The sequence below is a fragment of the Periophthalmus magnuspinnatus genome, chromosome 23 (assembly GCF_009829125.3).
Source record: "Periophthalmus magnuspinnatus isolate fPerMag1 chromosome 23, fPerMag1.2.pri, whole genome shotgun sequence".
NCBI classification, from domain to species: domain Eukaryota; kingdom Metazoa; phylum Chordata; class Actinopteri; order Gobiiformes; family Gobiidae; genus Periophthalmus; species Periophthalmus magnuspinnatus.
Window position 1 is genome coordinate 13,451,207 of NC_047148.1, and position 24,280 is coordinate 13,475,486.

Consider the following 24,280-nt stretch of genomic DNA (forward strand, 5'->3'; position numbering starts at 1 on the left):
CATGGGGGAAAATAAAACAATGAGAGTTTGTTGTAAAGTTTTTTTTTTATTATTATTTTTGTGCAGAAAAATAGACTTCATTTGACCATGTAATGCAAGAAAAGTTGAAGATGGCAATATAGGCCTATAAAATACAATGTATGGGCAAAGCTTTCTGTTTGGACAATAACTGCATATTATTTGATCATTGTATTATATAAAACATTGTTTTTCTATTAAATAAGACACATTGGTGCTATAATAAATTGTGGAGTGTCAAACTCCTTTTGGAAACATCAAACATAAGAGCCAGAGTATAAAATAGGCAACGCTTTTAGGCAGGAGGCAAAGAACAACTGCACAATATAGACAAACTATTTACAAAAGTAGTGTACAAAACATCTACGTATAAATCTTTTTGATACAAAAATATTTTAATATATCTCAAAAAACGCTTAATATATACTCTATAATTCGTGACTTGGAAGCATTCCTGTGGAGAGAGGTTTGATACGAGGATGTGATTGGTTTAGCATAGAGAACAGTTACGCTTTAAATAATTGTGTTCTGCAAAAGAGCGCACTTTGGGGGTTTGTCAGAGTCTGTCGTGGAAAATATTGCAGAGTCCCGTGTTGTCAGGGCTGGAGATCCATAAATCCTTTGGCGCTGATCTCTGGCCTGATGTCCTCATGTTGAGCCCTTTGCTGAGAGGACCGGGCGAAAGCATAAATACAGTGCATCTTGTTGTCCGGGACTACAGGCATTCCCATGCTATCCCATGGCGCACCGCAGCAATGACATCTAGGTCTACTAGTCTTTACTTCTAACAATAATTGACACAAACTGTTGAATTTCACTGTGTCATCTGTGCCTTGACAGAATTCGGAGGCTAGGCTCAGCTGCTCAGAACCAGTTGGTAAAGTCCAGAAGCTCCTGCTCCTCTGGGCTCAGTGGGTCGTAGGAGCCCTCATCTGACGAATAGGAAGACACGGGTGAACCAGCCATAGAGTTCATATCGGCCGAATATCCTTGTGACATTGTGGGAGACATCACTCCAGCTTGAAAGGCTGCGCTCACTGCGTCATGTTCATCCAGGAGCTGCTGTAGCGCACGGATGTACTCCACCGCAGACCGGAGCGTCTCCACTTTACTCATCTTCTTATTGGCCGCGCCGTTGGGCACATGCTCGCGCAGTGTGGCAAATCCGTTGTTCACCAGTTTGACCCGGTTGCGCTCCCGCTCGTTCCTGCGCGCAACTGCGTGAGGCTGCTGTTGTGGAAGCGTGTAGCCAAACCCCGCGAAATTCAGTCTCCTTTTGCAGCGCAGCAGCTCAGGGGAGGATGAGCGCTGCCTTTTGGACTGCTTGGATGCAGATTTGGTGCTGCCCTGGGTGCTGTCCGAGGGGCTTAGCGGGATGCTTTGTGCCGTTGTTGAAATAAAACACACAGGGGGCATGAGCTGTTGCTGGCTCTTGTTAAGTTCCATCTTGGCAGAAAACTCCATTCCTCACGATCACTTAGTTGTGCCAAGTCTCTAGGCGGTGCGTCTCGCTCGTGCCTTTCACGTGGTGATCTCTTGACGTAGGCTAGGTTGTTTTTAGTGGGTTGTACTCTGGCTTGCTCCCTCGCGCGCTCCTCAACGCTTCTCTGGGACCCCACAGAAGACGCCACTGCTTTTCAATCGGTCTGGCCTGTCCGTTAGCCACGCCTTCTGGTCGCGTGGATTCACCTAGGGCTCCTGCCGCTCTGTGGTGCGCACGACGGACGCGTGCCACTTAAAAGCACTAAACAAACAGTCTCCTAACTTTTTCCATTTGTAACCAGCATACAGACGTTGGCTTCTAACATTCTATTATAACAAATAGCACAATAACATGTTCAATTAGCCACTAAATTATATGCCTATTTTGTCTTGATTGGTTTAAAGTTGCCACTCTATCTTTTCCAACAGCAATGTCCTACCTTACTGATGGACAATTGTATTTTTGAGTTCATATCGTATTCTCATAATTTAAAAAAATGAAACTTTAACAGTTGGAATTAATTTACAATGTTAAACAAATGCACAAGTCTAACTCTTTCTAGCATTTTGAAAATATTAGACTACACATCACCGTACTGGCTGTATTGAAAAGCTGTGCGTAAATCTAAGAATGCTGCCTTCTGGTGTTGTCCCGTCGCGCATCACAAACTTTTTCATTTAAGTCTAAAAGCATTGTGCAACAGGGTAGAATTTTACACTTTGGTAAGAACAGATCATCAGCCTCGCACAGGCGGAACGGAAGGGCCAGAATCTATTTGGGCAGGCTTTGTACATGATTTGATACACCCGATATGGTTACAGTAGCGTCGACGCTGCCCATTATTGTTCCACTGAAAAGTGCAGCATTTAAAAGAAGTCTTTCAACATAGTGCAAAATCCCAATCCAGTATCTCTTTTGTGTTGCGTACAGGTGTGTGCGCATGGAAACTATACATAAACGCAAGACGCGTTGATGTTAGTACCAATTGAACTAGGCTATAGTGGTGTAGAAAATGCGGGTGCACACGGCCCCACCTTTCTCCTCTTCTAATAGAAGACTAGAACTGTAGCCTAATAAATTGTGTAGCCTATTTTTTTCGGGGTTGGCAGAACCATTCAAATGAAACTTGCATAGAACAAGCCCCCAAACACTTTTTTCTTCCTCCCCCGCTCTCTCTTCGCTGTGTCTTTGGCCCCCAGCAAGAGTTTGAAAAAGGAGTGTGGGTTCTATTCAGTGCTCCCTGCAGCCTTTGCCATCGTATGGCTTTTCTGAAACCTATCCTGCCCTGCAGTGTGCTCCCAGAGTCCAATTAGTGTTTTGTGAGTGGACTTCACTCGGCTGCGCTCCTCTAGAGGCGAAAGGGCGCTCTCCACTTAAGGGGCTTTCCAGTCTTGGCCCATGCGCAGTGTAATAATTAATATGGCAAATTAATGCAGGCTTGTGTTTTATTTTTTCTCTTATTATATAGGCCGCCCTAACTTTAAGTTAACTTTAAATGAATGTAGCTATATAGTTCAAACAAAGGCCAACTATAAGCATCAAGTGTATTAGTGAAAGGAGCAAGGAGTTGGCTTGGAATGGTAATTAAAATTAAAATTAAAATTAAAATTAAAATTAAAATTAAAATTAAAATTAAAATTAAAATTAAAATTAAAATTAAAATTCTGTAAAGATAGGCAGACCTCGACCATAGAAAAAAGCTAAAGACTGCCCTCTGGTGGCTAAAAATGATACTGTCTCTCACACAAAAAACTTGGTCACTGTTAGTCATATTTGTCACAGTTTTGCATTGAATGTGCCAAGTTTTACGCATTGATAAATGCAAAATGGATAAATAATTGATTGCGCGAATTATAGCATGAAATCTACAATATTAAGAACAACGACATTTGAGCTTCCGTACAATTGGTCACGTGTCTTTGTTTACCAGGAAGTGCCTGTTCAGGTTCTCGCAACAACCGCGTAAAATACAAAAAATAAAACCTTTTTTTTTTACCCTTTCACAGAAATAATTGAATTGAATGGTGATTTTTTTATATAATAATGTGCACTATGGTGTCATTTTTTATCTTATTTTTGTAATCTAGCCATCACTGCTTAAATGCACCTCGTTTTCACGTTTTATATTGTTGCATTGAGGCATCGGCTGAAATGAAATGAGATCCCTAAACTACGTTCAAAGAGTTAGTTTGGATTTTACAGGGACCCTTTTCCCTCACGCCATATGCCTCGGGGATGCAGACAACGACTCGGTGAGAAAAATTTCGCCCTAAATGAAGCGATGACATAAAACAGTTAAGTAGACTTATATTTCTCCATAATTTGTTGTAGTTAAATGAGCTGATTGTTGGAGACACAAGTGGCAAACTGCATGTTTACAAGTATGATGACTCCAAACCTTTTATCACAAGAAACTGTGTGGGCATGGTGAGTTTTTGTGCATTGTTTTTACTTACAGAAGTAGTAATATAGGCCTACATATAAAAAGAAAACGTATGTCATGTGAGGAATTTTGTTCCTCCAGCTCACATGTGTTGCAATTGGAGATGTATGTAACAAGGGTAAGGTACGTTTAAACACACTAAACCTTTATAATTATGTAAGGAACAGCTTGTCTTATGAGTTTTTGTTTTCCAGAACTTTGTTGTGGCTGTGGGTGCAGAGGGCTGGTTCCACCTCTTTGACCTGACAGCAACTTGCAAAGCAGATGCAACAAGTCAACATGAATCACTTTCTTCTGATGACCAAAGGCCCCTGTTCACGCAACACATCCCTGCCAACACCAAAGTTATCCTCATTAGTGACATAGGTATAGTGTACTACATTTAAGAAAATGCATATGTCATATTCATTGTCACATACATTCTGTTCTGCCCTTCTTGATAATAGATGGTGATGGTCGATGTGAGTTGGTTGTAGGATACACAGACAGAGTGGTGCGAGCTTTTCGATGGGAGGAACCCTCTGATGCTTCAGATATAGGGAATGGACAGCTTGTTCTTCTTAAAAAATGGCTTCTGGAAGGGCAGGTACATTAAACAGGAATAACTTTCCACAAAAGTTAATCAGTGAAAATAGACCTTTTTTGTTACAGGTGGATAGTCTGTCGGTAAACCCTGGTCCAGAGGGCTTACCAGAGCTCATGGTCTCTCAGCCGGGGTGTGGTTATGCTATTCTGCTTTGCTCATGGACACAGCAGGATTCATCAGGCTCTGGCGATGAGACTCCGGCCACTCCTGGAAGGTACGCTAATACAGTGGCCATGAATCATGATAAGGTTAAAAAGTGATATTTAGCCAAACCATTTTGTTCACAGTGAGGGACCTTCTCGCGATGTAATTTTGCACCTGACCACTGGAAGAATTCATAACAAAAATGTGTCCACTCACCTCATTGGCAGCATAAGCAAAGGTAACACCATACCCAGCTCACTTTGTTGAATACTTTGACATATTAATGTTAATATACTTTTAATTTGTCCCCTTATATTATCAAATTTGTAAATTATTTTTCTACAGGCTCAAAAGAAGAATCATCCAAATGTGGGCTCTTTGCTCTTTGTACATTAGATGGTAAGTGCAGCTTTTTAAATTATATCACATTAATAAAGATTCCTCAAAGAGCTTTAACGTTTATACCAGAATTTCTTTTCTACTCAAACCTCAAACAAAAAAAAAATATATATAGCAAAAAGGCATACTTAAATCAAATAATTTTTTAAATGTTGGACCTTTGTTAAAAATTATATTCAAATGAGCCCCTTAAGAGGTAAAAGCCCCTTGAAAGTAAAGTCTTACACAAGGGGCAGCAAAGAAAGAAGCTTTAGAAATATTTTTTCTTGTTTTGTACTGTTTGCAGTTACAGTTTACAGCAGCATCTTCACTGATTTCAATGTATTAATTTACGTTAATAGGAACTCTGAAATTGATGGACAGCTCAGAGCAGTTGTTATGGTCAGTCCAGGTTGACCATCAGCTATTTGCCCTGCAGAAATTAGATGTCACTGTGAGTTTGTATGCTATTTAGAAAGTACATTTTCCAGGACGTTGTGGAAAACACACTTGATCTCCAAACTTTGTGTTTTGCGCCTGCTTTTCTCCAGGGTGATGGCAGAGAAGAAGTAGTCGCTTGTGCTTGGGATGGTCAAACCTACATTATTGATCATAATCGGACAGTGGTGCGGTTCCAGTTTGATGAGAATGTCAATGCTTTTTGTGCAGGTAAATTAGGAACATTTTTATGATCAAAGATTGACCAGTAGGAGGCAATATTGAGGTTCAGATGTGGCTATTTATATGCTACTCTTTTTTCCCCCAAAGATATAAACTCTGTTATTTTCATAATGCTCACAATTCTCTCATGGTCTGAGCTATAAATGTACACTTTGCAAAATCCTCCTACAATTGATTTCAAATCCTACCTAAGTGTATGCATAGATTAGTGTGTGCGTGACAATGATCTCAGTTGAAGGTTAGATTAGTACATTGTTATGTTTGCTATGTTTTTCCTCCCCAGGTCAGTACACATGCAAGGACGGTAAAAACAGCCCCTGTCTAGTTTACGTCAGCTTCAATCACAAAATCTACATTTACTGGAAAGTTGAACTTGAGCGAATGGAGTCCACTAATCTCCTGCGTGTCCTGGAAGAGAAACCTGAGTTCAAAAGTCACCTGAAGGCTCTGGGAGTTGGTGAGTTAAATTTATTATAATCCAACTTATGTTTCATGTGTCTTCAGAACACGTTTTTGATATTTTAACTGAGTCAATTGTAATTATGACTGTGTAGGAGAAGTGGCTGCAATAGATTTTTACATGTGCTAAAAAATTATTATTTACACCAATAAGAGTACAACAGTTTCTATGTATTACATAATGGATTAAATGCACAGATCTACAGAGCCAGATGCACAAAATGTATCAGGAAATTGTAAAAGACAGCACTATTATTTAACAGAAACAATAAACTAAACCAAATTGTCTAAATGTACAATCCCTAACATATAGGAGTTGCTACATAGTTGCTAATGTATGTATTGTATGCCATAAGCAAATGCTAACCAGACAAGCAATGAATTCATATTCTGCCTTTACTGTATGTCATTCGATGAGCTAAAAAGATTACATGCTGCATTATTCTTTCAGAATAACATTTCTGCCTACTAAGGGCATTCTTAACTGAGTCAGTAATTTGGTTAATCATGCACACAATTGTTATTTATTTCCCGCTTAACTTCCTGTGTCCGGTCGCTAAACACTAATCTGCTGATGCCCTTCTAATGTTCAAATGAATGGAGATAATAAATTAAAGTGAATTTAAGTGGTAAAGGTAACTTGGAGTCAGTAAGTCTTCAATTAAAAGCCTGTTGAAGAAAGGTTAATATTTTAACACAGTAAGGCTGAGATTGCAGCTTTATTTGAAGTAGATTTACCTGATCCCGTGGTGGCAGTGTGCCTCTTCCTGTCACATTTGTTAATAATTCATGAACCAAACCTGTGTTTCTTTTGACTAAGGTTTCACAGCCTTGTTACCTAACCCACGATGGAAAAATTGTTTGAAGAAGCAATCTATAGGGAAAAATAGAAGTAGGGCATATAGAGGGGGCGGGAGATAGAGGAGAACTGAGGACAAGACTGGGAAAGTGTCTGATGTATGGAGTATGTGGGTGTTTTTAAGGAAAGTTTCCATATGATATGAACTAGCTTTCATGTAGATATTTGATAAATGTAACAGACTTCAATACTATAATCAAAATAGTAATGGTGCACTATGTAATGTTTTTGGTGGAGGGTCTGCAAATTGCTTGTGTCAATGGAAAAGGTGTTATTTTGCTTGTCATGTTCCGGAGTATGGCATTAAACATTTCTATCATTTCTGTCATATGAGATCAGATGACACAAGCCCACTCACACTTACAATGTTCAGTTTTTTTAGCATAAAAATAATAAAATAAATTCAAGATAAACAGGTTTAATGCTATACTTTGTAACATTCCAGGCAAAGCAGTAATGTACACAAGAAGGTCCTCCACCAGATAAGTTACATAGTGCACCCTTTAATAAATCTAAATGTATAACTACAAAGAGTGCACATGCTTCCAGTGTGAGCTGTGTCACCATGTCCTCACAGAAATGTCATCAGAAGGCTTCATCCCCTCCCTACTGCTTTGCTCTCAAGACTAAAAGGGTTATTATGGGGAGTATGGCATTGCTCCATCACAACGTGGGAATGGCCTCTCCATAGAGACATTGTTTCTTTTATAATTTTTGCACTTGTTGTATTGAATGTTTGGCCAGAGAAAATGATACGAACATGTACAAGTATGTCCAAAAAATCTTCAAACTTGTTTATTTAATCTATATTTTAACAGAAATGAAAGCTTTATGGCATATATACCACCACAAAATGGCCTGTGAGATATTTTAAGTTGCATTTGTTAAATAATACCATAACATAACCAATAAGCTGTCCTGAGAATGTCACTATAAACTGTATGCCTTGTCCCCATAGATGCTGAGGACTCAGCAGCAGTCAAAGCTTTGGTAGCAGATCTGCTCTACAAGAATGGCCAGGTGTAGGAGTTCAGAATCGACCTCTGCATACAAAAGACTGTGAGAGTAAAAAGCTGAAATTACAAAGTTGTGTTGGTTCATTGTAACTCCAGTGAACACTGTCCTTTGTCTTTTTGGAGCTAACAAAAAATGCTGTGTGACTAAAATCTCAACTGCTTCAACCACTACTCCACCCAAGACCCTCACAGATATTATAGAGAAAATGGTAACACACTGGTTTTCAAATGTGTGAATGTGAACAGAGAGATGCTTATTATTCTGCTGTCAGTCAGCTTTGACAAAAGAGCTGTTTAATTGCACATCTTTTCATCTTGTGTATCAAATAGACTTTCTCAGCTGAATTAAGGTTATGAAGCAAAACAGATATTACATCCTCCGCGTTTGTTGCATAATGGGATTTGCATAGCAGCAAGACGGCAGTATTGTTTTTAGCAGTGCGGCAAAGTGCCTGCAGGGTGTGCTTGGCTTTATTGAGGGAATCACCCACTGTTTCCAACTGGAGGATCCAATAACTCCCTCTCCTTTTCTCATGAAATATAAATGTTTGTGTGCGTCTGAGGGTAAACATAGACTAGCAAGACCAGAAGCACTGCTCCTCTCTATAACTGTGTCCATTAAAGGTATGCCCAACCAAGATTTAAGTTGAAGCTGGTGTACTTTGAATATTTGAAATGATAAATAATAGCTCCTCCTTGAGATCTTACAAAAACTTGGACATAATTACTTTATAGAATTCACTGCTTAGTTCAACAAGAGGTTTCTAAAGGATATTATCCTACTGTCACATTGATCCTAGCATTCATCTGCATTTATAAGATTTATATCAGAAAACATCGGTTGTTTTCCCCTGTTAGTGAATAGCTTTCAAGCCCACTTCAGTTACATTTTTATGACCTTTAATGGTGAGGCTGTGGTTGCCTTGTTTTTATTAGTGATTTCGCCTGCTCCATTTTTATTTTAAACTGTTACAAAATGAGTTTTCTTCATGGAACCCTGCTTCTTCATTTTATATTTAGAGGTAATTCAGTGAGCTTCCTGTTTAGTCCAGTAATGGCTGTCTCTATGAGGAATTTTAGGGGAACTTTGGTATAACCTGTTTTGTCGCAGTTTACTCCCTAAGCTCATACTATTTCTGTCACATTAATTCTCATAGAAAAATCTCCTTTTTTTAGAAATGGCCTGGACATGATCCCATTGGGGAAAACATGGCTTGGGAGCCACATTAAGAATCATTCTATAAACCTCATTTTAATAATTCATATATTTAGTTTTTTTTTTTTTTATTTACTCAATTTTGACATAAAACAATTCTTAACAGGCACAAATTACTGCTTTGAGGACACCAGCCATGTCAGTCATCGCAGTCACCCACGCTCCTTCTTGACAGCATGCAACCAGACAGTGTTCCTCCATCATCCTTAATACAGATATTTTAACACCATGATATAATGAAATACCTTTGTTGACTTGACACCTGGTCTTATATTGTTTGTATTGTATATCTGGTGAAATAAAAAAAAATGCCCTTATAAGCTGAATCTGGACTGACAGCCCTCGAGTCCATACAAGGCTTGCTGTCTCTTTCCAATTTTAACTGCCAGGTCAAGTCCAACAGTAGCTGTCAGATCTCCTTTGTGTGAATACATACAGCTGTGGGTGCTGAGACAATCTGCTTTCAGCATCTGTGACAAAGCACCAGATCATCCACAAATCAGGCAACAAGAAGATGGGGTCATAAAAAACTAAGAGGTTTACACTTACTGGAAAGACATGCCAATGTGTAACTATGCGTATAGTTTTAATTTCATTTTCAGCACAATAACACATTTTATGCAAGGAACTACTGTATGTCATGAATTGGGACAAACAGTTTATTTGCATCAGATGTGACAATCTGCCTAATAGGCAGGATTGAACCACCACCACCACCATATTTTTTTGCCACTGGGTAATTCTGACACACTGGCTGGGATACCTGTGCTGTTGGCACAAAGCATGTCTCCATGCAGACATTATTTATCTAATTATCTAACAGAAGTTAAAGGTCAGATTTGTTTTTTTAACACCTGTATATGAATAAATGTAGAAAGAAGTTTTATGCCATACCGTGGACCATTCTATTCAAAGCAAAAACATCTACCAGGAAGACTCCAACGAAAGTTACATAGTGCATCTTTAGTTATTTTTAAATAGACAATGGCATGTTAACTAAATGCAGAGTGATAGACTTAAAATGAGGGACTAAGCAGGTAAATCAGCATTCTGTTATCTGGTGCTTCTCTGTCTCTGAGCTTAATGTCTCTGTACAATAAATGTAAATTTTTAAGGGATAAAAGACTGACAGTAAGTTTGTTCTACTCATTTCTCTGGTCAGGCCATTGCTTGTGTGTTGTGCAGAGCAAAAACAGATTGATGCACAGCTTGATCCCCAACTCTAAAAGGGGAGGAATCTGTATAAGTCTTCAGTAGCTGCTGGTGGCAAGATGAATTCCTGTAATTTCCATTGCAAAACTTCTCTGAATTCTTACATTTTTCAGTCTTATAGCTATAGCATAAGCTTCATCGATGCATGATATTATAATAACACATAATTTTTGTCATTAACAGACTATAGTTTTTTTTTTTTTTTAATATATATAGTATTAGTAAATGGGATTAAATTGATTTTGTTATGCATTACTTCTTTGGCATCTTATTATTTGGTGATAAAATATTGAAGATGGTGTTATATGGTTACATAACAAGAGCACAAAAAGGATGCTCATCGATATTCTCCTAACACTGTCAAAGGCTTGAGGGTCATTCCTACTGAGTTACTATGCAGTCTGCAGTGTGCTGTCTGTCTGGTGCTTGTATCAACAGCTGCTATTGATAGAGACTGAGGGCAAAAAGACATTGGTATTTTTGGTATCAAGCACATTTTCTCGTGTGCTGTGGCTTACAGGCAGTCTGGTGTATGAGGAGGCATAAGACCTACTGGGATACAGAAAGTTAATAGCAAAGGTTAGTGTTCTCTGTTGAAAATGTATGTCTTTTCATTTATTTTTTTTGGATAACCCCTTGAGACACATAATCTTTTTATTTAAAAAAATATAGTATAGGCTACACGATTCTAATATATATTGGTAATTTTGCAAGTGAAATCCTTTGTGACTTCCAAAAATCAACTCACCTACATACTGCAATACTTTGAATCACGGAACCTATATTGATGGTGACTATATTTGATAATATTTTATAATATTTTAATGATGTCATGCCATGCATATTAATGGGACTGCACCAATAAATACTTAAAGTGAAGTTAATGGTGATTTTATACTTACAAATATCACTGTATCAATACTGAATTCAGTATTAATATTAAGAAAAATGGCCATAAATCACCTTGTTATTAGTATTGGGATATTGTGGCATATTGCCAGATGCTTGGCAATGCACGCCTCTGTTGTATCCAACACTAGTATCCTTTGTCTCTGTAAGCAATAAAAAGTAAAAATCTTTCCACTTTCCACATACAGAGAAAACATTTTTACTTCAAGGCTAGACAGTGTTCCTCTTTAACACACATAGCAAAAATATTTCATTTATTTGATAAATTTGACATTATGAACCACACTGACTGCCCGAAGCTGATAGCAAAAGAACACAATCTTCCCAGCTTTGAACACCGTGTGAGTTGTTGCATATGAGAAAATTGAATTGCAACACATTTACCTGATTTAAGCACCTACAGCAACAATGACAGTGCTGGTGAACTACACCTTCAGAAAGTGAAAAGAAAATGTTACTTAAAGTTGTGAGCTATAACAGGATGTGGTGTGCAAAGCCTCCGAACAAGCAATGGAAAGCACCTTAACTGTCTTGGTTGTGACTTTGTGATTTCCTGAGAATAATAGTTCACCTGGTTTCTCACACAAATGCTATTCCCTGACAGCTCTAAATACAGTTTGTTTTTCCAGGTGCCAGCTGCCCTGTCATTTCGAGAATGCAATGCCAATTAAATGCAGTTGTGTCAAAAATCTGCATTTGAATTTGCATACTAACACCTTTTCAGCATTATATTTCTCCTTGTATTTTCTAGTCTCATAGCAACATGTTTTAAAACTGCTAGCATACCTCAATTATTTTGTAACCAGTAATCTAAAGTTACTGTGTGAAGCAGCCAGGTGTTAGAATATGCTTTACTCTACGAGGGACCGTGGCAATAAAGCTTCTTCTATGGTTGATATGCCATCAAAGGTGATCTAATTTCATGATTTTGTTATTGTTCTGCCTGACTTGCTGTCAAGTCCTTCCACATCCAGATTGCTGTTGTATTGGATTGTATTTGACAAGTCATATCTGCAGGTTTTGCATATTTGTTTTGCCAGATCCAAGTAAATAGTCAACTGAAATAAGTGCATAACAAACAGACGGGCTAGACAGAATACATTTTTAATATAGGCAAAGAAAATACTGTTTAGAGGAACAGAAACACCAAAAATAAATTTCTGTTATAGACTGGTTCCTCTCTCACATATAAGATCACTACATTAACAATCAAATAAACATATGCAAATTTATAAGGATGGCCCTTGCAATATTATCACATGATTTCTGTAGCATACTTAGATGTAGAGTGTGTTGTTTTTGATAGCCTCAGTAGTGAGGCAGGAAAGGTGGCACTGAAGCAGTGTGTTTGTATCACTCATAATGAACAGTGTCATAAAATTCATATTATAATGAAAAACAAGGTGCATATTATCCATTAGAAACCCCTGTCATAGCCTATAAGAGATTTGGCACAGAAAGGAGTTGGAGTCTTTGTTCAAATACAAATATAGTTCTCAACTGGTCAACTGCATTAAAACCCAAAAATACAATGATTGTGGAAACCCAATACTAGTTTTAACATTGTGACACCATTTTTGAAACACATGCATGGTGCATATGTTTCAAAAATAGATGTTTAGGTCAGTCTTAGTGGTGTTGCTTGTAACTTTAATTATTGTTTAGATATACTATTCATAAATTACTTGTGTTGGAAAGAACGTAAAATAGAAGTTCAAAATGGATCAGATCAGTTGAGAGTCAGAACTGTGAAAGAAGGCAGTGGATTGGTGTTTGGCAGCTGGTTTGCCAATGTTGAACACAAATTATAATAAGGCAATATAAAAAGTTGTTATTTTTTTCTCTCTACAGACACAGGGCAGTTTACAGACAATCTTCTTGATTGATGGAGAATTTGCATTATTATATAACACATGGAATTTATTAGAACAATAATTTACTTAGACTTAGGCATCAATAAGTGTTCTAGGATTTCTTCAAAACAGATTATTTGAAAAGGACAATTCAAAAATGTCTGAACATGACTCAAATTAGATTATGTTGTATTGATACTTTGCAGCTGATGTCATCAACATTCCCTGCTGGTGTGATACTACCTGTAAGCGTGCTCTGTCTGAGGCTTTGTTAGACTGAGCTTTATTTTAACACGGCCTACTCACAAATAACTGACTTAGAAGAAATTGCCAGAGGTGAGATGAATTTTACTGTTAAAGAAGTCCCTCTCAAATAACATTACAGTCACAAGTTACCTAGCATAGACCAAAAGTTGTTTAGTTAGTCTCTCTCATTCGCATTTTTATTTAAAACACCTAAACTGAACCATGAACACTTGTATTTGTCATAGGCTCCTGAAATGTGTTGTTTAAATCCATTTTGTATTTTTTCTTGATTTTTCAGACTTTCAGATAGTTTGCTAATGTGTGCACTACGTCACCATGGTAACTGCTAAACATCCTGCCATACACATAAATGCAGAACACGCCTAGCCTGATGTCACTGCAAAGTATCAATTGTAGTATTGCAGTTGTCTTGGGTTTCAACAAATGTACGTGGAAAGCTCCTTCAAATTAAAGTCAGCAACGTCCTCTTACAGAAAGAAAACTTCAAAGCACTTCTTACAGTCTCTGTTAACAGTCACACTGGTACACAAACATGCAGATCTGTACAATGGCAGAACTCCACAAAGTCATGCAGGTGGAACATTGCATTTGCTTAAAAAAATAGAGGGTTTGGAGAAAACACATTTAGTCTATGAATCTAATCAATTGTCCAAAGTACCAGTGTGCTCACAAGGAACTGGGATCTTTAAGGACTAGAGAAAGGCCTTGATAAAGCAACAAATGCATCATCCGATTTGAATTGTTACTCGAGGTAGCCTTATACGCACTTACAAGACTTCATTGGAACGCTGTAAACGGCACCCTGAGGACCAACAGGAACATTTTAATCTAGGAAAAGGTTTTCCTCATACAATAGAACTTGATAAATAAAAGACGGTTTCCAAATCAATTAGTTTTATGTTAATTCATTACAAGTTTGTTTAGAGGTGCATTATTTAACGTTTCTAGTGGAGGCTCCACCATTTGCTTGTCTTTATGAAGAGTTGTAACACATATACAGTACAAGCAAAGCAATAACATCCGGAGACAAGCAGGTGGCAGGCTCATCACTCAAAAAGTTATAGTGCATCTTTAAATCATGAATTGCTCAGATACAGTTATTTTCATTGGTTACAGTAAGGAAGATTATTCGAATAATAAAGAGCAGTTTTAGACTCAAAGGCATTGCCCATAGCCTTTTGTTAAGGTTTATTGTATTTATTGTTGTTCTTTAGAGCAAAAACTGTAGTGAGTTGTACAAATACAATGATGTAAACTCAACAGAAAGGCTATCACAACATTTTGGCGAAAAGATGTCCTCCATCGTACCACATGACTGAGCAGTGAGGAGACAGCGGTCAGCAGTGTCCGGAGAGGCTCACAGGTTTTTATTGGAGTCGTGTTGGTACTGAGCGTCACACGAGGGGTCTAGGAAGGGCAGCTCATCACTGCAGCCCCCCAACTTCAACACCCGACTATTCAGGTCCAAGCAGCACTGGGACACACATTGCCAACACAGGTTAATTAAACAGTGATCCAATGTACTTTTACAATCCTTTTAAATGAAGTGAATGAACTGAGCTTAATACATGTTATCTGTGAACGTTCCCATATTTGGCAAGAAAAAAGGACTTCCTAGAAAGTGTAAAGAAGGGCTGGACAAGTTTTTTTTTTAGTAGAAACATATGCCTTGGAGCAGAGTGCACATTGTAGTTAAATAATTGTGGGTAATTTGTTGCTTAAGCTGGGGTTTATTTAAAAGGTGTGTTTTGTCTTTATGAATCTTATAATTAAAGTTATCTTCATTAGCTGTTAAAAAGAACTCCTGAAATCAAATCATAAAAATCAATATCGCTCAGTATGAAAAAAAAAGAAAAGGAATTAGATAAATCTTTTTTTGCTAGTTCATGTAGCCCCAAAGGCACTCATAGATGTCACTGGCTGGACCCAATACAGTTTATGTTTGGTGCATGTGGAAAGGTTATTTTTGTAAGGCATTTGGAGGGCCACTCAACAAATTTTAAACTTATGATTCAGACTGAACAGATTTCTGGGAAGATACCGACCATGTGCAGCAAGAGATAGCCTAAAATAAGAAAGCACACCCTTGCGCCTGATCGACAAATATAATATTCATGGGACTGAAATAGCTTTTGCTCAAATTTTTCATTTTGACTGCTTGCTGCAACCAAAATGCAATACAGAAAAGCTCTTGAATAGAATAATCACATTCAAATTATGTGCCTCTTATTAAAATTTACATTAACTGTGAAAGAATGGAAAAATTGAAAGGATTATGATTAATATGTATTTGCATTTTAATGAAGACCTACTTTAAGTTCCATAAGAGTCTGAAGACCAAGGCACAGCTCAAACGTCTCATCGTCTGGAAACAGAAAGAACATGGATCATTACATGTATGAGCAATTCAGAACAGCCATTATTAACAAACAAGAATTATGAATTCCCACATATAAATATTATCTTGTTTACAAGGCATGGAGTTTACCTTGTACATCGGCTGAACACTGGAGCATCTTGGAGCCCATCTGTAGCCTCAGACCTGTGACTGAACTGCTCACACCACACGGGGAGCCATCTTTAGTGGGCACCAATCTGGGAAACAGTGATCACAAGTTTTACATTTATTTGAGAGTATTTAGTAAGATGAAGGGAGTTTGTAAGGGAGTTTGTTAAAAGCTTAAAAACAGCTTTGTGAATGTCAATGCATTCTGACAGTATGTCTGTTTGCACACTATCTGAAGGGTCTATGAGCTTGAGCTTACCCAAGCCGATGGCAGCAGGAGCTGGAGATGTGGTTGTGTTGGCTGCCAGTGTTGATGGACACCCTGACGTCAGCCTCACAGCACTGTAGGGAAGGCAGAAGGGGATTTTGGAGTCTATGTTTTTATAGTCAGTCTGGCACTGAGGCAGGCAAAGAAACAATTAGTCACCAGCACACATTACTACAGCACCAGGGGGTCTTTATTGGGTAGATCTCTCTGGGATAAACTGGCTTTTGGTTTTCTCTAAATAAACACCTTAAACTTGCCAAGAAATACAAAGAAAGTCTAAGATGGCTGAAAACCAAATTTTCAGAAGGCCATTTTTGAATAACATTTTATCCAAACTAGTCCACAAGTTGTTCATTTAATGACTTATTTAACAGTTAATCATTATTAATGTAATACTGATCATACTTATTTTGCTGACTTTTATAGGTAAAGTGACACAGTTGGTTTAACACAAATGATCATTAACGTTTTGTCAAAAAATGCAAGCAAAGCTGTTACTTTTAATTCATTTACATATATATATATATATATATATATATATATATATATATATATATATATATATATATATATATATATATATATACACACACACACACACACACACACTTCCTTGTTTGTCTGTGGATTATTTTGATTTAGACACAGATATGGCTGGGAGCATAGGGAGTGTCAGGAGACAGAGTAGGTCTGTGGGGACAGTTCTGTTATGATTCATCTCTTTGTAGCCTTCATGTTATGTAACTTCTCTTTTCCCTTTTATGTAAATCTATTAGCCGGTGCCAGGGCTGGACTGGGAGAAAAAATCGACCCTAGACTTTTTAGTCTGGACTGGCCCTCTGCACAATCGCAGATTTACACTGATACAGCAAAAAATATGTTTTTGCCAGTTCAAGGCTAAGCTTACACATTTAATATTTGTGTGTAATATGAATATACATACATATATTGAAAATATTCCTAGTGCTCACAAAATGGCTTGATTTCAGCGTGCTTTCAATGAACAGACTCCCTTCTAGTTGCAGCTTTGAGTGCTTCTGCTTCAGTGTTGCCCTGATGGCTTTGGGCCGTCCCCAGTGAGACAGGACTGGGTCAGGACCACATGTGTATGGGGCCACAGAGGTAGAGCGTATACAGTGAAAGCTGAATAATAGCCATGGATGCGTGGACTGCATGTGGTGTTGCCATAGACTGTATAAAGAAGTATTTATATAAACAGTCTATGGGTGTTGCTGACAGTGTTGACAGTGACGGGCCCAAAAATTACCTGGCCCACCATGAAAACTTCATCTCTGGCAGGTGTAATAGCATTTTCACCTGCTCTAGTTAAGGATTTGTGAGAACATTCACTTTTGTTGTGCAACAGAAGACCTGCTGAATCCATACATTCTATATACACCTCTAAAGGACTATATGCCATATACCTACGCTGTAGGTCCTACAGCATTACAGCATTAATCTATTAATCTAATATCTCTATTAGATTTTTCCTTATACTAACTGGTCAGTACAGAATGTTCAAAACAGAACGTTCAAACAATCTAGTTTTATCCTGCACTATCAATCCAATCCTGCATTTTGGATTGCCTGTATTTTCAACAAAATGACAAATCTTGATATATCTAATTGAATTATCTAATTCAATTCTGGAATGATAATTTTATTGTATATGAATACTTTTTAGTTTAATGCAGCTCAAAGCTCAAATAAAAATGCCCTGTACACATTAGGCTGCTAATACCTAACACCATCCACTACTCCTATTGGTGAGTCTTCACTACGCTCAGAGGGAGTAGCAGGCAAATTCAGCCAATCATAGTGAAGAGTAAGCTCTCAGAAGAAGCCCTAGTTGAAAAATCACCTTAATCCATACCTTACATTGGACCTGTAGGTTGGTTAGTTCACTTTTCTCCACTGTTTGTCTGGCCCCAGCTTCACTGCAGTCATCCTCTTCATCTGAGCGCAGACTTCTCTCGCTCTCCTCCAGAGACTCACGTTCTTCGGTGGAGTCGTCTGCCGTGCTCTCACTACGCTCCTCTGCTTCTGCGGTGGGTTTGTCATTGGTGTCAGCTAGAGGGGACCGGACCCTGGTGTTTGCATCCCGAGCCTCTCCCTTGAGCTTTGTGATGTTCCCCTCCAGTAAGCGCCGCTGGACGATGCTATGAGGTTGCTAAAAACAGAACAAATTTATGATTGGAATGGTCAGATGTAATGCGAAAGTGAAAATGGAAGAAAGGCCTATGGCTCACAGAGGGAGGTTTTTGGCTTCACAGTTTGTTAGTTTCAAAGTTGTTAAAGTAGACAACTAGACAGTGAGTTATCTTACACTTTTGGTGCATATCTATATCCACATAATATGGAAAAATGAGCAGACTCACAGCATTTGTTTCAATTTGATCTTCATTAGGGCTCCTTTACTCCTTGTCTATAATTTTGTCCATGGATTGAAGAGTAGGTAGGTTGGCATAATTTATGGCCAATTGTTTATCATAGCTTCCACATATTCCACACAAACCTCTGGTGGTCCCTTCAGTACACTTTGGTTCAGTTGTTGCTCTTGTAAAACGCTATACAAATAACATTTGACTGATTGATTGAATGAAAGACTGATTCAATGAGTGACTGCGGTTAGTAGCTATATTGGGCAGCCTGTTTCTCTGTATCACATTGCAGATCAATGGGGCCTCAAATACAATAATACAAACTGCCAACAGTTTATAGCATAGCATATCCTTCAGGATGCATAAAATCATCATAAAAAAGAAAGCAATTATAGGCATAACAGATGGAGAGGCAGCAGCATCATGCTCCTAAAAAGACAAAAAAGTAAAACCCCAAAGAAATGATTTTGAAATAGTGAACAGTTCAATATTGTGTTCTTCCAGCAGGCTTCAAAGATGCACACTGAAAGATTTATAAAAATCAGGTCCTTTATCTTTTAGGCCTAGAGTATTCATCCAGTGTCATTTTATCTATGTTCAATATGAAAATTACACACACTCACATGTTTTTAGACAAGAAAATGGGTAGACATAGAAAATTGCATTTGCATTTTATATATATATATATATATATATATATATATATATATATATATATATATATATATATATATATATATATATATATATATATATATACACTCATAAGGAACAAGTTACCACTTCATATCACAATTTATATCTCAGCATTTTAAAAGAATACCAAATTGCTTAGATTTATTGTGTTTCTACTGCTTAATAAGTAGCACATGAGTGAATGAATGTGAATGGTTGTCAGCTGCATGTCTTGGGGTTGGAAACCTGTGACTATACTGGGATTGCAGATTACCCATAGAAGTCAGTAAATGCATTTTGTCTGAATGGTGACAGTAATTTTGTTTTATTAATCTTGATGGTATGTGGTTACATTTGTATTCAGAATTTAATTAATGTGCTTGGTGAATTTCTGTCATTTTTCTTTCCTTATCTTGACCTTCACGTTGTGATGGAAATTTAAGTATATTCATGTTGTGTCCTTAAATGCATTTGATCACATGAGTGAGATCACATCAGTCTGTCAGACTTAGACTAGACATTAACATGTGTGAAGGCTCTGTCTCCATCCCACAGGAAACTCGTTGTTGTAATACCTGGCTAGCTTTATTATCTCATGGGTGTGAAACAAAAGTCACTCTGCTTTGAATTGTATGTAGCATTGTCATTCTGGTATAAAATAGTCAGACCTCAAATGCTCAGGGTTGGGTTGTTCAGACTTGGACTTTTGGACTTAGAGTGAGACGGGAACTGGAGGAGAGGCCGGGAGGCTACCAGTCTGTGGCCAGGGCAGGCCTGGGCCCTGTCCTGTCTGTATCTGCTGTAACAAACAATAAACCTTTTTTCCTATATTTCAAAACTCACCAAGCTTCGCAAATGGATTACTTTTCAACTATAACTGTAATTTTTCCACAACAACATTATAAGTTTACAGTGACCGCAATTATTGATTTACACAATCTCTTCAGTTAGATATTCAACCCTTTACTCGCTCTTTAATTTGACTAATTGTCACCTAAAACTGTGATGATTTTTATTGCTGTTGTTCAGGTCATGGATTTTAATTACAGGCTCATTTGCCTGCAGCACAGAATTTTATGTAATAAACTATTTCAGCTTTATCTGGTTTTGTCTTGTGATAGTTGCGTCTATTTCACTCCATAATCAAATTGTATAATGTCTTTTATTTTGTTATGTGTCATAGTTATGGCTTTTATGACCGCGTGGACACAAATTATAACAAGATTTAAATTGATCTCTGGTGTAAATAGAACGGACGGTAAGTTTTTTGTTTTTTTTTCCCCAGTGCATGTTTACAAGATATTCAGCCCAGATAATTTATAGGTAAAACCAGTATTTCTATATTCTGTGTGAGGTGACATAGGCCAACCCTTACATTTACCATTTACAAATATGATTTCACATTTGTTATTTTGAAAGAATTTATGATGTTTTACTGATCTATTTGAAAAGGTTTCTAGTTGCAAGATGTGTATTGATTTAGTATTACCCACCACATGAACAGTGAATGAATGGCATTGATTTCAAAAACAGTGCTTTTTATTTTTCCATTTGTTGAGTGCTTTTGTTCAGCTCTTCACGCACATAATGTCGCTGACTGTCTTCTCCAACACTGATTTTACAGGGCACCTTATTTTCATAGGTGTCCTGAGACCGAACAGTTTGAACCAGCCCATATCCACGGGTTTCATTAAAAATTAGGACCAAACCATGGAGATTAACAATTTAAAACAAAGTATATCTTTTGAATGGAAAAAGTCCTCAAAATGTTGCATATAACGGAAGGCAGAATAGCCAGAAAATACATTGCCTAGCATCCCTGTGGCCTGTATTTCCACTCTGTGCTCCAGATTAGCCGCTAATTACCATGTGGACTGATTATCTGACTGTACCACACGCTTCTCCCTCATTCACTGGTTGTGTCATCTATCTAATGCTGTCTTTAATTGTTGTAGGCGTTTTCTGTAGCATCATGACTTCCTGTTACATTGATAGCCTACTCTAAAGCATCCCAAGTTTGTCATTTCCTCAATTCTACATCTTTCATATTTGCTATTTCACATAATGAGACCCCAATACTCCAACAGCTGTGTACCTCTACCTCTCTGTGCAGTGTGCTCCTCTCTGTTGTTCAGCTTGTTTAGTCATTTGTGTTTGAGGGGGTATTTTTAGCCCTGTGCACTCCTCCACAATGAGGCAGGAGCAGCTGAGGCAGCATGGTGCCTCCCATCCCATCACCCCGTTGACATGAAGCAAGGGGGATTCAAGCAAAGCACCTCCAACTACAACTAATTTATCCCTGAGCAAATAACACATTTCAATATGAACTTCAATTTCCTTGGATAGTTTGGCAGAAGGCACAAAGGAGATGCATGATGCTGAGTGGCTGTAAAGTGCCTTTTTAAGTACATTTTAAATGGCTGAGTTCTGATAGTCAAGATTCTTCTGGCTGATTGGATAATGGTAATATGCTCTTCATTAATCAGATTTTTCTAAAGTACCTTTTTTAATCATTTCCCAACTGCAATAGATGACCTAGGACTGATATTTGTATAACTCCCTCATCCTTGAGTATAAGTACATAGTTCAGCATAGTTTTATTCTTCTAAATAGCTTTTACAGGTTAAAGACATTGTTTGCAGTATGAAGTCCAAGATCTGCCCTTGATTTGATTTTTTTTCTGCTATCTCTGTTACGCCCGCAGAATACTGTGATGTCATCTGAATTACAATAGTTTACTTGTGTTACATGATGCACAACTCCCCCTCTTCCAGAATTGCATCCTGGATTGTGCCCTTTTCATGTTCACTGCTCCTCACACATCAGGCCTGTGCTGTTTCTGCTGCTGAGCCAGAGAGGACCTCAGGCTAAAGTGCAGCAAACCAAATTAGGTCTTACATAACAACCTCTGCTGCTATTACACGCTGGTCTGGACATGGTACTACAGCGTGGTATAAAGATGTAACAATAACACTCTATGTATGCAATGTTTTTGTAACATATTTGAAACTCTTTAAACTTCATTTAATAGAAGAAAATTGCATATTCATCCATTGCATGTGCTTTATAACACTTAAATTTAGTTCAAGAAAGTAATAATATAATAAATGTGTCTCAGTCTATGTAACTTTTTTGGTGGGGGGTTAAACACTTTCTTGCCTCCATTACTTTAGCTGCAATGTCCTGCAGTATGGCTTTCATTTTACATTTATTCATTTAAAGGTGTTTTGATTACTAGGTGCAAAAATATGTTTTTGTGGAAGCAAAATTATGAATTCTCTGTATTGTATTCTCTTATTGGTCATCTTTCCACTGCCACTCTTTACTGGTGGCCAAATAACATAATCTCTTAAATCATAGAAGTTTGATTTGTATATGAATGTCACAGCAGTGGCACATAATTTAGGAGTAGTTGACAGTTGCATTTTCTTTTCTTTTTTTTTTTTTTAGCTTTACTGTCTCTAATAATTCAATAACATAAAATATAATATAATACTCTGCATTTTTTAATATAATAAAATTACAATCTAATCATTGTATAAAAAGTATTTGTATTAAGATGATAGATGCTGCAGGCAATGAGCACAGCTGGCAGGTGCATGAACTGCACAGTAAAGGAGGTAAGTTGAATTTACTATCTCGATAAATTATTTATTTCAGTCTAATTGTTGTTTAACTTATTATGTATGTAACAATCGAGAATACATCATTTTTCCAAGCAAATCTATCTTTTAAATGGGTAGTCGCAAAATAGCACACCATTCCTAATGTCTTGTGACAGCTAGACCGCACAGAAGTGTGTCAGAAGGACGGCTGGCATAAATCAGCACAGGGAGTTCCACCTTCATGCACAACAGTTTCAGGTTAAGAGAAGGCAGAAATGGATGTGATGTCCCACTTTACATTCAGGCCGCCTCCTCCACAGCACCAGCTCTAATGTATGAATGTGAGATGACATTTCTGTCTGTTTGAGTGAGGGGTTGTGCCCAGTGTACTCTATGAGCCTTTAAGAGACTGCATACAACTGCATCAGACCTCTGAATATTATATGCTACTCAACAAATTTTATTACATCAGATAGGCTGAATTAATCTGTATATTTGTCCTCTGGCTCAATAATTGTCATTTAAAAGCTAAACACACAAAGCCTATTTCTGTTGTTTTCATGAATGCACATTCCTGTTTCTCTCACAATAATTTCACATCCAGCAAACAGTTTAGTCTCATGTAAACAGTCTTTTACACTCACCAAGTCCTTGGACGTCCCCAGTCGCTTGAGTCCATCCAGTGGCAGGAGGTCAGCTGAATCCTTGTGTGTGAACTGGGTGGCTTGTTTGAGTCTCCTTTGCTGGTGCAGAATTGCTTTATCCCGAATGGCCAGCTCGCCTTTCTTTGCCTCACTCATGATTTTAGCAGCAGGTTTTCCACTGCCAAGCAAAGAGTATACAACCTCTTCAGTAGTGGCAGAAGGTTAAGTCAAGTACTACTAACCACTGATGGTAGATCCTCTTAACACAAATCCCTTGCTTTACCTGTTCTTGTATACAGCTGCAGGCTTTTCCTTTGTGCAAAAACGTCCTTTAAGAGGTTGGAGAGCTGTTGTCCTCTACTGTCGTTCCTCTTATGAAGGCATGCATCTTCCACACAATCTCAAGAATGTATTGTGACAGTGGCTGGTGAGGCTGTGGGGTTGCTGTACGTCCGGAGCGTGTTTCTCCTCCCCTCGGTGCAGTGATGTCTGTCCTTCTCTCTCTCCCTCTCCCTCTATCTTTCTCACGCACACACACTGTAAGCCCTCCTTTTAACATGCCAAAATATGTACAGTGCAAAATTTGTCATAAATTATGTTGACACAGCTTAAGAAGCATAACAGGTGTGATACATCCAATCCATTGTACACCTAACATGCATATGCTAAGAATAAAA

General features: G+C 37.9%; 3 protein-coding genes across 5 annotated transcripts; 1 reads left to right on the plus strand and 2 right to left on the minus strand.

Moving 5' to 3' along the window:
* Window positions 1-125: 125 nt before the first annotated feature.
* Window positions 126-1,706, minus strand: ascl1a (achaete-scute family bHLH transcription factor 1a). Its single transcript, XM_033989888.2, has one exon. The coding sequence runs from the start codon at window positions 1,480-1,482 to the stop codon at window positions 883-885; it is 600 nt and encodes a 199-aa protein (XP_033845779.1). The 5' UTR covers window positions 1,483-1,706; the 3' UTR covers window positions 126-882.
* A 1,696-nt stretch (window positions 1,707-3,402) lies between these two features.
* Window positions 3,403-8,110, plus strand: itfg2 (integrin alpha FG-GAP repeat containing 2). Of its 2 annotated transcripts, XM_033990224.2 has the most exons (12): window positions 3,403-3,753; window positions 3,833-3,928; window positions 4,026-4,067; window positions 4,139-4,310; window positions 4,391-4,530; window positions 4,596-4,744; window positions 4,818-4,912; window positions 5,020-5,073; window positions 5,415-5,506; window positions 5,604-5,721; window positions 6,017-6,190; window positions 8,010-8,110. In XM_033990224.2, exons 1-12 carry the CDS (start codon window positions 3,658-3,660, stop codon window positions 8,075-8,077), a joined length of 1,296 nt encoding a protein of 431 aa, XP_033846115.1. In that variant the 5' UTR covers window positions 3,403-3,657; the 3' UTR covers window positions 8,078-8,110. The 2 variants fall into 2 exon arrangements, with proteins under 2 accessions (XP_033846115.1, XP_055087829.1); XM_055231854.1 differs by lacking the exon at window positions 3,403-3,753 and having other exon boundaries at window positions 3,871-3,928; window positions 4,026-4,062.
* Window positions 8,111-12,492: 4,382 nt separating this feature from the next.
* On the minus strand, window positions 12,493-24,117 carry nrip2 (nuclear receptor interacting protein 2). Of its 2 annotated transcripts, none has more exons than XM_033990392.2 (7): window positions 23,887-24,117; window positions 23,604-23,781; window positions 18,172-18,468; window positions 16,290-16,372; window positions 16,013-16,119; window positions 15,837-15,889; window positions 12,493-14,998 (listed from the first exon to the last, which is right to left on the minus strand). In XM_033990392.2, exons 2-7 carry the CDS (start codon window positions 23,757-23,759, stop codon window positions 14,882-14,884), a joined length of 813 nt encoding a protein of 270 aa, XP_033846283.1. In that variant the 5' UTR covers window positions 23,760-23,781; window positions 23,887-24,117; the 3' UTR covers window positions 12,493-14,881. The 2 variants fall into 2 exon arrangements, with proteins under 2 accessions (XP_033846283.1, XP_055087830.1); XM_055231855.1 differs by having other exon boundaries at window positions 23,604-23,806; window positions 23,887-24,071.
* Between the last annotated feature and the right edge of the window lie 163 nt (window positions 24,118-24,280).

Excerpts from the sequence above, each read along its gene's own strand:
- ascl1a (XM_033989888.2), bottom strand. The coding sequence starts at position 1,482 with ATGGAGTTTTCTGCCAAGATGGAACTTAACAAGAGCCAGCAACAGCTC.
- itfg2 (XM_033990224.2), top strand. The coding sequence starts at position 3,658 with ATGAGATCCCTAAACTACGTTCAAAGAGTTAGTTTGGATTTTACAGGG. Across the intron at positions 5,507-5,603 it reads TGCAGAAATTAGATGTCACT|GGTGATGGCAGAGAAGAAGT; the intron begins GTGAGTTTGTAT and ends GCTTTTCTCCAG. Across the intron at positions 5,722-6,016 it reads TGTCAATGCTTTTTGTGCAG|GTCAGTACACATGCAAGGAC; the intron begins GTAAATTAGGAA and ends TTTCCTCCCCAG.
- nrip2 (XM_033990392.2), bottom strand. The coding sequence starts at position 23,759 with ATGAGTGAGGCAAAGAAAGGCGAGCTGGCCATTCGGGATAAAGCAATT. Across the intron at positions 16,373-18,171 it reads ACCTACAGGTCCAATGTAAG|TGCTGTGAGGCTGACGTCAG; the intron begins GTATGGATTAAG and ends CCTTCCCTACAG. Across the intron at positions 16,120-16,289 it reads TCCTGCTGCCATCGGCTTGG|ATTGGTGCCCACTAAAGATG; the intron begins GTAAGCTCAAGC and ends ACTGTTTCCCAG.